We start from the raw sequence: 16610 nt of genomic DNA, 5'->3' as shown, positions 1-16610 counted from the left end.
GAAGTAGGTAGAGCTGTTGTTATGACCTTTTGGGTATTTGGGTGGGAGGGCAGTCAAGTGTGTCTGCCCTGGAGAACAACCAAGCATTTTGCAATGGGTTTCATCTCCACGACAGATGGTGATGCTGTTTTCAAGTTTATATGATGTTTTAGACTATGACACCTTCTGTAGGATACTTGCGTTGCTATAAAAACACGGATTTGATCAAGTGACCATTATGGCATGAGAGGGGGGCAGCTGGAGGGACCAAACTGTCTTCATGAAGAAGTAAAAAATTACCTCTGTTCCATTTTGGTTTTTGAGCAAAACTTTCTGGAAAATTCCTTGGGGTACACTGCAGAGCATGTTTTGTCATGCTGCCTTAGGGAAGGTGTACGTTCAGGAATACAGTTTTAAATATGGACTGAGGACATGAACTATCTTCACTTGTGCCAGACTCTGATTTTGGAATCAAAAGGCAGGACTCAATAAGCTGCTATGGAAGTGTAACCATCTCATCTCTGGACCCAAGCTGTTAAGCCTTCACCAAGCAGTGCTGCACCACATGGACTTACCAGGACACATGTCTCTTACTGTGGGACTCTGCATCTTGCTCCATGATGCGCTCTTGATTTGCTGGCTTGCTGCTAAATGAAGAACTGTCTCCAGCTGGTCACGGGACAAACAGCTTTTCAGTGTAAGAAAGGACTGGCACCTGGGTGAACTTGAAGGTGCATTTCCACTGAAATACAAAATAGCTCTTGTTGTATCTCTAAGGCCCTGAGAGGCCAGGGATCTTTATCAGCTTCACAGCTAGGGAGGCTGAGGCTAAGGTGACAAGTTAATAATTGAAATAAAGTAAAATATAATAATAATAGTAGTAGTAGTAATGAAGGGGATGGAGAGGGGTGAGAGAGGCAGAGGGAGAGAGAGGGAGAAGAATAAAGCCCAAGAAAGACAAGTGATGCGCAAGCCATCCCCCCAGCACCGATTGGCCCCTCCCACACAACTCCCCACAGTTCATACACTGAGCATGATGTTCTGTGGTAGGGAGTATCCCTCTGGATAGTTTGGATCAGCTATTTTGGCTGTGCTTCTCACAGCTTCTTGTATACTTCTTCACTGGCAGAGCATGGGAAACTGAAAAGTCCTTGATTTAGAGTAAGCACTGCTGAGCAACATTATTCTCACACTGAATCCAAACTCAGCACTGTATCAGCTATTAGAAAGAAAATTAACTCTACCCCAGCCAAAATCAGAACATCATAGCAGTAGCTTCTCGGAAGACATTTCTCCTAAGTTCCTGAGTTCTTCATAACTAAGGTAGATTCTTCAAATAACAGTGGCATTTGTAATGTGGGATGAGCACAAAGCAATTGAATTCTTTGCTGAACGGTGCAAATAGCAAAATCTCCAGTCACTTTGCTGTAGATGGCATTTACTTGAGAAAGATCCCTTTTGTATTGTATTTCTTTTATTACTGGTTTTGACTTTACTGGTCATGATTGCCAAGGAGAAGTCCTGTGTTCCAGATGGTGAGAGAATCACATATTTAATAATCATTTGTAATGCTCTATTGCTTCTAGCTTTTTCAGTCACTGCTGAGATAAGTTGTAATCACAAACTGGTAAGTGACCTTCCTTGGGTGAAATGAGCAGAGATAAACTGGCTCACCAGAGAGTCTGGTGAACCCACTTGCAAATGCAGCAGTTATCTCATGCTTCCCAGGAGCATCTCCATGCAGATGTAATTCTAAAAGACAGAAATGCAAAGAAAAAAAAGTGGTAGGAACAGTGTCAATGTCTGTTAGAGCTCATTCATCAGAAAAACAAGAGTCCTAATCTTATTCTTGCTGTGTGTATCTTAGCTATTGAAATACTGAAACTTTCTACAGTCTCTTTATCCAGCCAGTCCAGTTCTTATTCCATACTTCAGATGTCTTCAGCTCTCCTGTTCTTTGACACTGGTCCTCAAAACTTCAGGCTTTCTTCCATTTGCATCTGTTATAATTATCACTTTGTATTTTGACTTCCACATATTTTGTCTTGTCTCCTCATCAGTCTGTTATTTTTCTGGATTCCTACATAGGCCATCATTCTGTGTAAATTCTGCTTGTTCAGGGGCTATGAGGTTTGATCAGAGGTAATGAGGTCTGTATCACCTGAGAATCAAAAGCTGTTTACCACCATGCTGGGGGTATGGCTTGTCCTTTTCAAATCTGTTTGAAACTTCTTATTGCTTCCAGTATTGGCTTGAACATTTCTGAAAAGAGCATGCATCCTTGCCTAGCCTTTTGTCAGCCAGAGCCATGCTGTGTATTTCTCGTGTATTTCATGGCATTCATTAATTTCTCTGGATGTTTTCTTCTGCATTATTGGGGTCTTGCCAGTGTCTGGCATTCTTCAAAACTGTCATTTCACAGTCTGCCGAGAATGTAAGACCAAGATAACCAGAGAGCTGCAAAAGCAGGACCAACTCTCGAGGTTAGTGATGAGTGACATAAAGCTTTGGTGACTGTTTATCATGAAAAGTGTAAAAATGTTGGATGTAATACAACATTGGAAACCCACACGTATTAGCCTAATCTGATTCCTAGTTCTATTTTGTATACATATAACTATAGTATCTATAATACATTTCAGTGGTATTTGTGAGGTAGCTCATCTAGAGCAGAATTCACTGTCTTAGCAATTTCTGAAGTGGGAAGGATCAGGTCTTGAAAGGACTTCAGATGTAATGAAAAAAACCAAAGAAAAACAGTGCTTCCCTGGATGATTCTGTGAGTGTCCACCTCCAATTTGTAAGAAAAATACAGCCTTTTGGGAGGAGGAAGGAAGAGAAATGCCACCTTTATAAGGACTGTAGGAGGATTTGGACCTGTTCCAGGGGAAGACACTTTGTCTTTTAAATTTACATTTCTTTGCCTGCTCAGGATGAGTAAAAGGAACAGTGTCACCCTCCCACATTTCCCTTTGTGGTTGCTTCAAACTGTCTTTTTCACAGAGTTAAAAGTGATGTTTGAACTGAAGGTTTGGTGACAGTAATGAGCTTTTAGGAAAGGAGCAGGACTGGATTAGTCTGTTAGACTAATGGAGTCAGCATGACCTATTTTCTATCAATGGAGAAATGCCTCTTTTGAAGGCATGAGTTTGTATGATAGTTTTGAGATTAATATAGATTCCCTAAAGTGAAATTGGGGAATAAGATCAATGTTTCAGCTTGTCAAAGCAGAAAGCAAGCAGAGTTCCAGGACAGCAGTACTCAGTCCCTGGTGGGTAGGTCTTAATGTTCCTTTAACTCTGAGAATATTCTTTTGCTTCATTATCTGCTGGAAGTTATGTTCTTTCACAGCTCAAAACTACAGGAAAGATTTTGTAAGAAACCAGAGGACATCAAGCAATATTCTTTACTGAATTCACCTGCTCTTCTGCTTTCAGCCAATGTTTTTCCAAGATATAACATTTAAAAATTCTCAGCTTAAATACAGTGCTGTAAGAAAGATGTTTAAAAACATCTACTAACAATTTGAACATAAACATTTTCAGAGAATATATGCACCACCAAACTGGCATGTACAAAATTACCATGTAAAATGGTAAATGCTTTTCACCTTACTGAGTGTCTTGGAAAATTAGATATAAAGACTTGATTATTTTCCAAAGTAATTCAGAGGTGTTTGTGGATCAGAATGGAAGAGAGATTAGCTGAAGTGATACAGAAAATTCTCTTAGAAAAGTGTTAGAGATCTTAAAATACACTTGTTTCCCCCAAAGGATTGTTTAGAAATTAATGATTTTAATTAGGAAAAAAGCCCAAACCCTGATAATTTTGGCCATATAGCTATAGCAAAACAGGGAATCCAGTTTATTTGTAGGATATTGGCACACAAACTAATTGAAGGCCTCAGAAAACACTGGTTGCTAAGCATTGCAAATGTAATTGACATCATTAAGAATTCCCAACTCCGATTATTTTATCTGACGCAATATCAGCTATTCAGCATGTTGGTAAAACTTGTGAATAAATATTTATATAATTGTGTATGCAAATACTAAAATACCTGTGGGCAGTTAGCATTTTGTTTATTCTCTGTGTCCAGTGTTCATGTATGTTTGTACCTACTTAATATGGCAAGATGGGATGGCCTCCTGCCATGCCAGGTAACATCTGGTCTCCGCCTTCACTTTCTGCAGAATTTAAATGTGAAACCTTCCTTTCAGGGATTTTAGTAGGTGGGAGATACTGACAGTTGATCTGAATTTAAAGACATTTTTAATAGGAGTGGTTTTTTAAATGCATGATGCAGATGGATGTATAAAGAAAATTGTTGTACAGGAAAACACAGTGCAGGCAGGTGAGTAAATATCTCTCTACACAGTCAGAGACAATGTGGATAATGCTGGTTTAAATTCCTTTGGCTTTCAATTTTGAGCTGTATCATATAGCTTTTTTGTGATTTGCTTTAACATAGAACTTCACAAGCAGTGAGTTATCTGCATGCTCAAGTTACTCCAAAGTTTCAGCTTCTGTTTTCCAGTTTTTCATCTGTATGGAAAGGGATTAGCACCCCTGTGCCTTGTGGAGTACTGTAGGAGTTTGGGAGCAAGTTGGATACTCTTATGACTGAGCTGTGAAATTACCAAGGACAGAATATGTATGAACAGCCCTTGGCAGGGTGAGGAGGGAGAGACGCTTATGACTGCTAAGTGCCTTCTTTTTCTTACTGGCTACTTGGATAAGTATCAAACAGGGACCAAAACAGGAGGTAGGATTAGAATAATGTGCTGGGTTTGACTGGGGTAGAGTTAATTTTCTTCTCACGAGTGTAGGCTAGGAATGGCTCCTGCGGCATTACACCCTCCTGGGAATCCCCAGGAGTGCAGCGAAGATGGCTGCACCTGCACTCCTCTGATGCAATGTCTGCTGCTAAGCTGAAGGGCCTAATTTGTCTTTTGTCTTTGTAGGTATTTTTATGGTCCTTTCTCTCCTGTCGATTGTTTATGGCGCCTTACGCTGCAACATCCTGGCTATCAGGATAAAGTACGACGATTACGATGTCCGTGTGAAACCTGCTGCCTACCTCTGCATATTCCTGTGGAGAAGCTTTGAGATCGCCACGCGGGTCACAGTGTTGGTGCTTTTCGGTTCAGTCCTTCGGATCTGGGTTTTCCTCGTCGTGCTGCTGAATTTCTTAGGTTTCTGCTTCTACCCATGGGTTCTCTTCTGGCTTAGCAAGTCCCCGTTTCCTGAGAACATAGAAAAGGAACTGAGCAGGGTGGGCACTACCATCGTCTTGTGCCTTCTCACATTCCTGTACGCTGGCATTAACATGTTCTGCTGGTCGGCAGTGCACGTGGAGCTCAGTGACCCTGACTTGATTAGCAAATCCCAGAACTGGTACCGCATGACTGTGTACTACATCGTGCGGCTGATGGAGAACGCCTTCCTCCTGCTGATGTGGTACATTTACAGAACAGACTTCTACCTGTATGTCTGCGCCCCAATGCTGGTCCTGCAGCTCCTGATAGGTTACTGCATGGGCATCTTCTTCATGTTGGTGTTCTACCAGTTCTGCCACCCATGCAAAAAGCTTTTCTCCTCCAGCATTACCGAAGCTTTGCTGTCCTGTTTCAAGCTCCTCTACTTTATTTGCCAGCATCAAAAATCCACTCTACTGACAGGCAAGGTGATGGTGAAATCTCCTGAAAATACTGATGAAGCAAGGGGCAGTAGCAAGACAATAGATTCTCAAAACAGGAGTATTCATCAAAGTGTTTCTTCCAATGCCTAGTACAACTGGAAGCAAGTAGGTGCCTTCGGAAGGTGGCAGATCAGCTGCTGGGAACATTGTGTATCTTAGATATTGTGTCTTGTGGATAGGATTTCTTTCTTGCAGGTGTAGCACTGCACGATGGCTGACAAGCCTGTTTTTGTGGAGAACAGTGTATGAGTATTTGTGTCTGTGTGTGTTTGTGTATGGAGAGCAATCGTTTTTTGTAGATTTCTATTTCAGAGCGTTTTTGCACGTAAGTTCATTGTCATGTGCTTATTTTAAATCATTACTGGAGACATCCTTCAGAAACTGGCCTGATGCTCATCTTACTCAGGAATTCTGAGGATAGAAGGCAATGAATTTTATTTCAGATAGGATGTCCCATGGCATGTCACCCTAGCATGGAAACAGAGCTTAGACCTGGACTACGTATGGACCGTAGCTGTGGTCTGCTTTGATCAAAATGCAGACTATTTTACACTCTAATTAGTGTAATAAGATAATACTTCTCTCAGTGGTTGAAGAATTGGACTTGCACAATGCACTGTAGTCTGGGTTGCCATGAAACAGCCAATTAGCCAGCACTGATACGGAAATGCGACTGAGGATGCACAGAGGGCTTATTGGCTTTGCACTGTTTCACCCTTCATGTTTACTGCTTGTTAGTAAGGGAATTAAATTTAACACATTAATTGTGATGTTCTGGAATAGCTCATTTTTTTTTCATTATCGTTTATTTAATACTTTGTGACCTTCTGGTGTCAGGGTGGTGTTCACTTTATGTAAATATCTAGAGGCTGGGCAGACAGTGTGTACCAGTCATGTAGGTGCTCTCCAGTGCACATCTCCAGGGAGTGATTCACCCCATCTTAAAATGTGGGTGATATGAATCACTCTCTGGAGACCTGTTACTCAGTGTTAACCAGATGCCTTCACAATTAGTTCTGACTATCCATCTCCTTTTCAGATGGCTGAAGTTAGAGGGATAAGCACTACCCTGATTGCCAGGGGTTTGGCAGTGCACCAAGTAGGCAGCTCACTGACTTTTTATACAGGGATAGAAGTCACCAATTCCTTCTTTTTGAGCTGTGATTTGTTATGATTAATTTAATATCATTAATTCAAAACCCTCTGACTTCTTTACCTCAGGAGTATCACAGCCTTGAAGTCTGAAAGAGAAAATGGAAGTCATTGACTTTTTGTTCTCAGCAATACATCAGTACAAATAAAAGTGTTTCTGTATTTTGCAAGTTTCTGAGAAAGGTTTTAGCTTTAGCTTCACCCAAGAATTTAGTGAAAATACAAAAAAAAAATATATTTTCACAAATTAGGTGAAAGCTTTTTGCACTTTGCTTGCTTAGCACCTTCCTAACATTTCTTTTGAGTGTTAAACATTATGGCTGCTCATGGAAACAAATAATTGATGACCCAAAGCATATCCCAGTGTACAAAGCTTGGCTTCCATTCTGTCATCATGCAGGATGTGAAGCTCTTAATAAGGACGACATCAGCATAATTGTTTTAGAAGCGTCTCAAAACTCAGGTCTGGGGTCATTTATAATGAAATATGTCACCTGCAGTGCTGCAAAGACCAAACCTGCTTTTATTTTTTTCTTTACTACACTGTAAATTAATGTCTTCATATTTCAGTTTTATTATGGAGTAATGTTTTCATTTTGATTAATATGTGTCTGTGTATGGTATGTGTATGTAGATGTCATTAAATTATTGGTGGGTGGTAATGGGATTTTTGGCCTGATTTTGCCATGGGAATGTACCTCATATCTGGGGAAGACACCAAACACCTCCATTCTAATTTCTCTGAGGAGAATAGAATAGTGAAGTGACTCCTTGAAGACACGACTGTGTTTCTCTGTACCTTTGTGTGTAAAAGTACAGTATAGTATTTCTGTGTGCTTTTCTAGATGCAAAAGACTTTCTTTTTTTTTTCAGTAGTGAGTTTAAGGAGCAAGGGAAAATGTAACTCTTTATTCCAAACCTGTGGAGTTCAGCCCACAGGCTCAAATTTTCTTGTGTTCTTAGCCAAAACTGAGTATCTGTCTTTATAGCTGGACACTCATCAATATCAATAATCAGGGAATTACAGTGGTTGCCTGTCTACAGATGTACCTGGGTCTGAAATGTTAGTCTTTGGGGGAAAATTTTAAAAGTGACTTCATATGTAGAAGTAGTTCATATCTAACAAGAGAGCTTAAAGCAGACTTTGGTCACTGTAAGTGGTGGTGCAGTTGTGATTGTGCCATTTGGAAACAGTGAAAGCTTCACAAACCTCAGGCAGGTTGGTGCTACAGTGAAATGTTGGTGCTGCAGTGAAGTCAAATGTAGGGGAGTTACACAGCCAGGAGCCCAGAATGAATACACAGTGAGTACCATTAAACCTCACAGAGTACTGTATATGCATATTTAGAGTGTGTGCCATATTACTTCTTATTTTTATACCAGTCTCCTGAAGTGCATGCATAGGGAGCTGAATATTTAAATCACTGCTATGAGAGGAAAAAAAAAAAAAATTATATGGGTTCTATTACTGTCCTATAGTTTTGCCTTAGTTGTGCAGAATAACCAAACACAGTTCAAACCCTCCACCAGCACGAGGGGCCGGCTGCTCTGAGGGGTTTATCCAGCTGTGCTGCCACTGCTGGTAGAAAGGTGCAGGAGGGAGGCATGGAGACGACAATAATGTATTAGATCAAGGTTTTAAGGGACCGGCTGATTTTTCGGAAGTGTGCTGTAAAGCTGGGAGAGGCAGTTTTTCTCAAGATGATGACAGTCTGGAGGGTGTTGTTATCAGTGCACCCAGCGGCTGCACAGAGAGGACAGTGTGAGCTACAAAGTCTGTCTGTGTATGAATGAGTGATCTCTTGCTGCAAGTTCCCTGTGGTTTTACTCTCCTCTATGAATGTTAGAGGGGCCTGTGTTTTCCATGGAAGGGTTTAGGGCTGCTGCTGAAAACTGTATTCTTGAGTAGTCTTGAGTCACACAAAAGATGGCTCAGCAAGGGTTATTCGTGTGTATAAGAGTATGCAAAGTCTGACGCATGGGCTTTCTTTTATACTTGTAAAACAACACAAATTAAATTATGTTGAAACTATCCCAAAGGTGTGTTGGTATCAGTTCTTAGTGTGCTGCTTGCAAGAAATCCAAAGTAAAAGTTACAGAGCATGCTGTCATCTGCCACCATGCAGCAGCAGAAATGTTTTCAAGAAGACCTGACAGAAGAATTAATCTGTGATTGATTTAGGAGCTCTTTATCTCCAAGCTTCCATTGCTGTTTAGCAGAAAATTTTGTAAGAGGGGGCAGCTTAAGAGACCAGTGTTGTATGGAGCAAAATTAGTATAGGTTATTCATTGTCAGTATGAGAATATTTACTGGTTTACATTGGGAATTGGGAGGAAATTGTTGCCTTATAAAGAATATTTTTTAACTTCTTTTCTGCACACTTGTTTCACACTCATCTGGGTTTACCATGTACTTATATCTGAGCCTGGGAACATCCAGCAAAATCAATGCTCAGGATTCTTGTGGAGGTATAGGAATGCACAAAACTTTGCAACACGTAAGTGTTTCTAAATTTAAATAGATAAAATAGACACATATTTTTAAAATGTGGGTGTAAATAGATACATTGCAACAAGTTGTAATGTGTGTACATCACTTACATGAGCATTGAGAAAAGATTCTAGAAGTCCTGGTGGTGATTGACACTACTGTCTGCCTATAACACAGAATTGTTGGATACTTGGGACTGGTAAACTGAAATTTAAATTTAATTTTTTTTTTTTTAATTTACAAGTAGTTCCTTTATTTTTTCCCCATAGTAACTGATAATATGTAGCCTACAACAATGAAACATTTTCTATCTCCTTCTACCTATTTGAAGGGCTTATACCGAAGAAAATGGGGTTTTGAACTCAGATATTTGCAAGCCAGACATCATAGTACTTATAATCTTGTATTTTAAAATGAAGTTGTGGTGAGTGCCTGAAGTCACTCAGGAATCATCACAGAAACATGAATAGAGAGTAATATGGCAGAGATGGTAAGTTTGATTTACCAGAGACAGAAGACTTGAAAAGCAAGATGTACTAAGGATTATGTAATTTCCTACTGACCAAGAAAACAATGTATAATAAAACTGTTAGGTCTTGGGGCCACCCTAAAATTAGACTAAAAATGAAAGGTAAGTGCTTCAAAATGACAATATGAAAGCTTACTGAATCTCTGCCCTTAATGAACAACTTCATATCCTGGACAAAAAGGACAGGTTTATCCTTTTTTTTTTAAATTACATGCAGTTACAAGGAAAATCTCTTGCCACTGAAATAAAGTTTTATGGAAATGATAAATGTCTGTATTCAGGTATGAAAATTTTGCCTTTCAGATGTGAAATTCAGATGTGAATGCATCTGTGTGTAAAGGTTTCTAATCACAGAATTCTACCATTAATGGGGAAACACACCTAAGCAGAGGGTGGATGCAGTTGGATGTTGCTTACTGAGATCCTTCTGGAGTAACATTACAGCTGTAATTTTTTGGCCCTGAAGGTGAGACCTGATTGACTTAATGAACTAGATGAACTAATGTCTTAAATGGGGTATGTGCCTTCATGTTCATAATTGCTTAAGTTCCTATTTTGACAGAGCAAACAAAATGACAGCAGATAAATGTTACATTTTTTAACTTCTGAAATGTCTCTCATCAGCTACTTGTTTCATCTGATTAATGTGCCCTGTCAGTACAGAGCTTTAATCAGCCACAGACACTTTCTGGAAAATGATCGGGAGCAGATTTAGATGAAGAGCAATGCCAGGGGTAGTCAAGGTGAAGATTAATTCACATCTGCCTTCTAGAGGGGGAAGCAAATGTCAAAAACGATAGCACAGCACCTTACAGATGAGGTGCCAGCATTGCATTCTCTTGTGCTCATGCATGGATTTGCAGTTTTTGTAACTGGGTAAGTTGTGTGCTGGACTCAGCAGCAAACAGAAGAGAGATGTTTGTGATTGCTTCAGTTCTGCAGCTGCTGGCCCTCATAGCACCAGTTATATTCTTCAGAATGTGTGTCCTGGCTACTCCTCCTCCCTCTCTGCTACTTCATGGAGGACATTTTAAACAGAAGTGGAGAAACAAGGCACAGTGAAATGCTCAGCTGGATTTTTCAGTAGGGCTGCTCTTTTGGAGCCAAAGATGTCTGGCAATGAAAAGGGCTGAACTCATGGAATGCATGAATTCTTCATTGCCATTTTAAATATTTTAATAATGGTGGGCAGTGCAGTACCTCAAAAGCATCCAGATGTCATTTAAAAAAAAAATTAAAGGGGAAAGTGAGTTTTCTAAAAGAAGTAACTTCCGCTTTGGAGCTACAAAGAAAGGAAGCGAGCCCTATGAAAGCACAGTAATTAGGTGTTTCTTAAACTTTTTTTCATTGTGTTTATTGTGGTCTTCCCTGCCCTTCTTCTTATTTTTTTAAGCAACAAGAAGAAAAAATACCAAACAGAAGAAAGAGAAATATTATATGAAAAAAAAAAAAGTCACTGCAAAACTATGGAAATGTGTGTGGCAACTCACAAACAGGTTGCATTGAGAGTAAGCCTAGATTTCTCCACTGATGCTCTTGGAGAGGCATAATGCAGATCCCAGAAAGGAATCCAGGTACAGTGAGGCAGAAACTGTGAAGGTCATACTGATCTAGGACATAGCATCTTGTTAAAAAAAATCATTATCTATCTTTGTTGTTTGACTACTTTAATAGCAGCAGTCTTAATTATATGTATATGTCTTTATATATATGTAATACATATAATATAGAAATATGTAATTATATGTATATTTTACGTACTAGATGTATTGTAGTACACACATTAGTGCTGATTCTGCATCTAAGCACAGACAGGCAACTTCCATGCTAATGGTCAGAACAGAAATGTTACCACTGCCATGTGCAGTTTGCTTACACAATTCCATTATGCATGGGAAGAAAGAAAAACAATGGACCATGTAATATATCAGATAGTTTTTTAAACAACATGGTAGCTGGATGGTTCCTGCTTTGGTCTTGTTTTCTTCATCAGCTGACAAGATGTGATATGCTGAAAAAATCTGCCCTTTACAGAAAGATAAAGGATTATAGGTTGAAGAAACCTGGGACGCTGCACGTGCTAAGCCTTGTTCATGGTGATTTGGCTGTGTGGATCAGAAATGAACCAAGATTCCTCAGATTCGAAAGAAAGGGAAAGGAGAAACTTTGCAGGGAAGACAGGTTATCAGGTGGGAGCAGGCAAGGAATGTAATAAGTGAAAAATTACTTCTGCCTTGCCATGAAATACAGGCCTCAGTGAGGATGCTGGTGTTGTGCCATGAGGATTGATGGTAAGGCAAATTCAGGGAAGGCTGCAGAATGCTGTAGCATTAACTCATCAGACAACTCAAATGTCAGTGAGAGATTGGCACAAAATGCAGTGGAAACCCCCAAGGACACCAAGCAGGAATCTATTAGCCATCAACTATCAATCACTTGCCCTACAGTGTCCTTTAGCAGTCAAGGGCTTATGTGTTTAAGCTGCTATCTTAATAATCTACACATCACTGTTCTTTCCAGGGCACAACAGCAAGTGAGCAGTTGTCTCTTCAAGCAAGAAAAGAAAAAAAAAATCACTAGGGAAAGGGAAGTTTTACTAGTGGGAGGTCTAAAATTAACAACAAACTGTTTATGGTCTTAAATGTATCACTCATTCAAAAAAACTTCTAGTATAATAGAAAACTAAATGCAATTTTAGCATGTGTAGGAGTGTATTTGTATGGGAGAAAAATACTGACAAAGGATTGGAGCATGATTTGGCAGACAGTCCCTGCCAGGTAGCAAAAGTCTCAGGGAGATGGCATTGTGTCCCTTAATGCAAGTGTCATACGTCACTGTAATTAGCAGTCAACAGCTCTGATTTTGATCAAGGTGGACACAGCTCCTTGAACTTTGGTAGAAAGCTACGTGAGAGAAGGATCTCTAAATCCAGCTGAGAAAGAAATTAGGTATCTCCAGCTATTGTTGCTCCCATGAAAGCCTGAGCAGTGAAAATAGCAGAACATGATTAAACCATCAAAACTTAAACTAAGAAGTCATAAATACAAGAAAGCAAATGAATAAATAATATTGTGGGAAACTGTAGTCCCTAATCTAACCCATTCATTGAAATTTTGTTTTTCAAAGTGATTTCTCTGGAAGTGCTAAAAATGGGTGACAGGAGGGAGGGGGGTTTTGTGTATGAATAAACTGCTGTAAACTGTCTTGCAATAGGAAGATTCAATAACTACTAATCCAGTGGTAATTTAACCTGGAAGAAATTCATCTCAGTTCAAAGCTCAAGTTATATGACACTTGTGTCTTCACTGAGTTTCCCAAAGAGATGGATGGTTGCTTCCAAACTTCTCTTGAGTGTAAATTAAGCCAGATAGCGCTCTGTGAGATATTCTCAGGCAAGTGTCCAAGTTATCAGGGAAAATCCAGAAGTAAAAAAGCGTTATCAAGACAGATGAGTGAATGGAAACATATAAATCCAGTGATTGTGTGGCTGGAGCTGTGTAATTCTATAATAAGAGGCAGTTTAGATATGATTTAGCAGCATATAGGCTTTATGCTGAATCTTGGCACAGGGATGAACCCTCTTTTAGTACTCTAGCTGAAGGATAATTTTAAAGCAAAAGCTTCTTCCTTGGTGCCATAATTTATTGTATCATGTTATCTTGCTTAGACATGTCCATTAAACATGACATCATTCCTCAGTGTTTTCTCTAATATATTACTGAAAATGAACATAAAACCAGGGCTGAGGACTGTGTCTGTCAGGTGTCTGGTTGTGGACAGTTATCTAACTGAGCAGGGTCACCCCACACCTCCACACTGAGGACTGGGAGAGAGAAAAATCAACAAAAAAGGTATCACAGCACTCCTTTGTATTTTACAGGACAAACTGCAGCATTGTAAAGACCTGTAATGTTACCCTGTGTTGCAGGGTTTGGGCACTGGGGTGTTCACACCTGGGGGCTGTTCCTGGGTGTGAAGGGGGACGCTGGAATACTTCTATAGATGTGTAGTTATACTGATACCACGATCATGAGCTACCACAGCACAGCTCTAGCAGGCTGGAGGCACCTCCTTTATTTCTGGTTGTGGAAGTGGGGATGCAAACGTGTGTCAGGAGTAATGCAGCTTCAGCAGATCCTATTTGGAAGAATGGAAATGGGCTAATGATCTCTGGAGGTCCTTTCCCAGACTGTGATCATGAGCTGCTAATTAGAAATGGGATTAGACAGCCCAGCGCTGAAAGAGAGAGGGAAAAGCAGGAAAGTGGTTTTGAACAGGCGTGCAACAGGAAAGGAGACACGAGGGCAGGGGCAGACGGAGGGAAGGCCCGGGCCGGACTGAGCGGGTCTCCAGCTCCGTCCCCCTGAGCCCTCTCTCTTCTCCCACCTTCCGAGGTGCTTGGAAATCGCCGGTGGAGTCCTTCTCTCCTGGCAGAGAAGAGTTACCCTGGCTGTCACCAGCACGTGTAAACGAAGTGGGTCTGCAGCCCTGGGAAGAGAAGCCTCGCAAACAGATGATAGCTGCGTTCCAGGGCCGCATTAGCACACCATAAAGCTGGTAGCCTGCCCATGGGCTGCCATCTGGGCTCCCTGTCCCTCAGTCCCATGCAAAGCCCGGTTATTTTTACTTCTGCCTTTATGCATGGGAGGTTATGCTGTCCCAGCTTTACTCCAGCTCTTCCTGGAAACTGTTGCCTGCTTAATGAAATGAAATTTCTGTCTGTACTTAGGGCACGTTGCTGGTGGTGGCTCTTCCTTCCACTAACTCAGCAGTGTGCAGCCATTCTAGCCTGTTTTGTGGTGGTGCTGCTTGACTTCAAGCCAAGACTGGTGCAGCAAACAGCGTCTGGATCAGACACGGATTTTTTTTAATACAGCGTGTGGGTCTCTCATGATCATTGCAAAAGAGTGAGGAAGTACTGGAGCAGGGAACTGCATTGAGAGTTGCATGTACAGCAAAGACCTAGAAGCAGCTGCCAGTCCTTATTGGAGTCTCACTGATATGTTTTCCCCTGGCTCATATCCATCCCCTTTTCTTCCCTCATCTCAGCATGGAATCATTTATTTTGTAAACAAAACAGAAAGGGCAGAAGTTTCAGACTATGTCATTCCCTGGAGTGAAGGCAAGTGCACCCAGGGACAGACTCAGGCTGCTTGTGAAGAGTCCTTTCAGGGAAGACAGATTGACAAGTCCCTTGTTTCCTTCTTCCTCTTTGGTGTAGAATGAAGGGAAGGTTGGTAAACAGTGATTGCACAGCATTCAAAATAAAGACTTCAGGCTACAAAATAAAAAGAAGTTAATCAAGGTCTCTACTTGGTTTTCCTCCTGCTAATGGGAAGGAGGAGCTGGATCTCTCTCTCTGTTCTTCACATCACTCTCTTTTTTGGGGTTTTTACTTGCAGAATTTTTCATTGTCCCTTTTAGGGACATGTGTGAAACCCCTAGGCCTATTGCAAGCACCTGGCATTAAATTGTGCAGCAATACACAGACCATTATTGCACAGAGAAGGACAGGAACTAAATTAATTCCTATGCAATGGGGTAAAATTACTGCGAGGAAAGGAAGAACCCTGAGACATGAATACTTTTGGAATACTGTCATGCTGCAGAAGGATCAGTGTTCCTGAACTTTTCAGCACAAAGAAGGATGAAAAATGCTGTATGTAATCAACTATCTTGAAATAAATTTTATAAACAGAGTGAGATAGCATTTAAGTTTTTGCATACTTCAGTTTTACACTCCTACATAATTAACACACAGCTGCCGACATTGTTTTTTCTTGTACAGGATGCATTTTCCAAATTAGTACAAAGTATAGAGTATTCGGGGTTTTGTAACAGCAAAGATGTTTCATTCATTTAGAAGGTGGAACCACCAGAATTAAATCAGGGGCGATGCATGGGTGGTTTTGGTACCATTTCTACTCAAATTTGTCACTTGCAGCAACAGGCAAAGTTTCCTGTGCTTGTCACGTCACTTTCGGAGTTAACAGAAAACTCACAAGCATCAGGGAGCACCAGAATTCAACAGCTGTGGAAGGGCCCAGCACCTCTGCCCTTTCTTTTCAGTTCAGGCAGGGAGATCAGCTACTGCATTTGGCAATTGCTAGGCTGAGGGCAGCTGAAATATACTCTGTTTCATGGTCTGTGTTCAGGCTCTTAAAAGGACATCAGACTTTGCAATTGTTGATCCAAGATCAGCCCCTGCTGGATTTGTGGTCTGCCAGAAACCTCCTGATCCAACAAATTCATGTTTCAGGGGCTATGGTGCCTGAGGAGCTTCCAGGCAAGGCAGAGCTGCACTGGCTCACCCCAGAGGAGGCACAAGTTGCTTGTCCTGAGCTAGGGAGAAGAAAAAGGCAGTGAGAACACTGCCAGTCCTCAGCAGGGAGAGTGGGCTGGTCTTCACTGCAAGAATGGACATCCACGAATCAGAACTGCCCCCCTCCTTTCCTTCCCCAGCCATTCCAACTATTTAACTTCCAGAGGCTACCTCCACAAACAAAAATATGGGGGCCAGACCCTCTGGTGATATCCAGCATCCCTGGAAATGTTACCCCATCCCTGAAAGCATCCAAGGTCAGGTTGGATGGGGCCCTGAGCAACCTGAGCTAGCAGGTGGCCTTCCTGCCCATGGCAGGGGGTTGGAAGTAGATGATTTTTAAAGACCTTTCCAACCCAAAACATTCTATCATTCTATAATTCTGTGATCTGTTTGGGATGGAAACCAAAGGGGATTCTGCAAGAGTCAAAACCAT

The 16610-nt window shown here is 41.0% G+C and overlaps 1 protein-coding gene across 1 annotated transcript; it reads left to right on the top strand.

Annotated features, from left to right (window-relative positions):
* The first annotated feature begins 16 nt into the window (after positions 1-16).
* On the top strand, positions 17-8871 carry XK (X-linked Kx blood group). Its single transcript, XM_017733455.1, has one exon. It carries the CDS (start codon positions 4952-4954, stop codon positions 5768-5770), a length of 819 nt encoding a protein of 272 aa, XP_017588944.1. The 5' UTR covers positions 17-4951; the 3' UTR covers positions 5771-8871.
* Positions 8872-16610: the final 7739 nt, after the last annotated feature.

The sequence above is a fragment of the Corvus brachyrhynchos genome, unplaced genomic scaffold (genome assembly GCF_000691975.1).
Source record: "Corvus brachyrhynchos isolate BGI_N302 unplaced genomic scaffold, ASM69197v1 scaffold34, whole genome shotgun sequence".
In the NCBI taxonomy this organism is placed as follows: domain Eukaryota; kingdom Metazoa; phylum Chordata; class Aves; order Passeriformes; family Corvidae; genus Corvus; species Corvus brachyrhynchos.
Note: the sequence above shows the minus strand (reverse complement) of the source record. Positions and strands in the feature narration are given on the sequence as shown.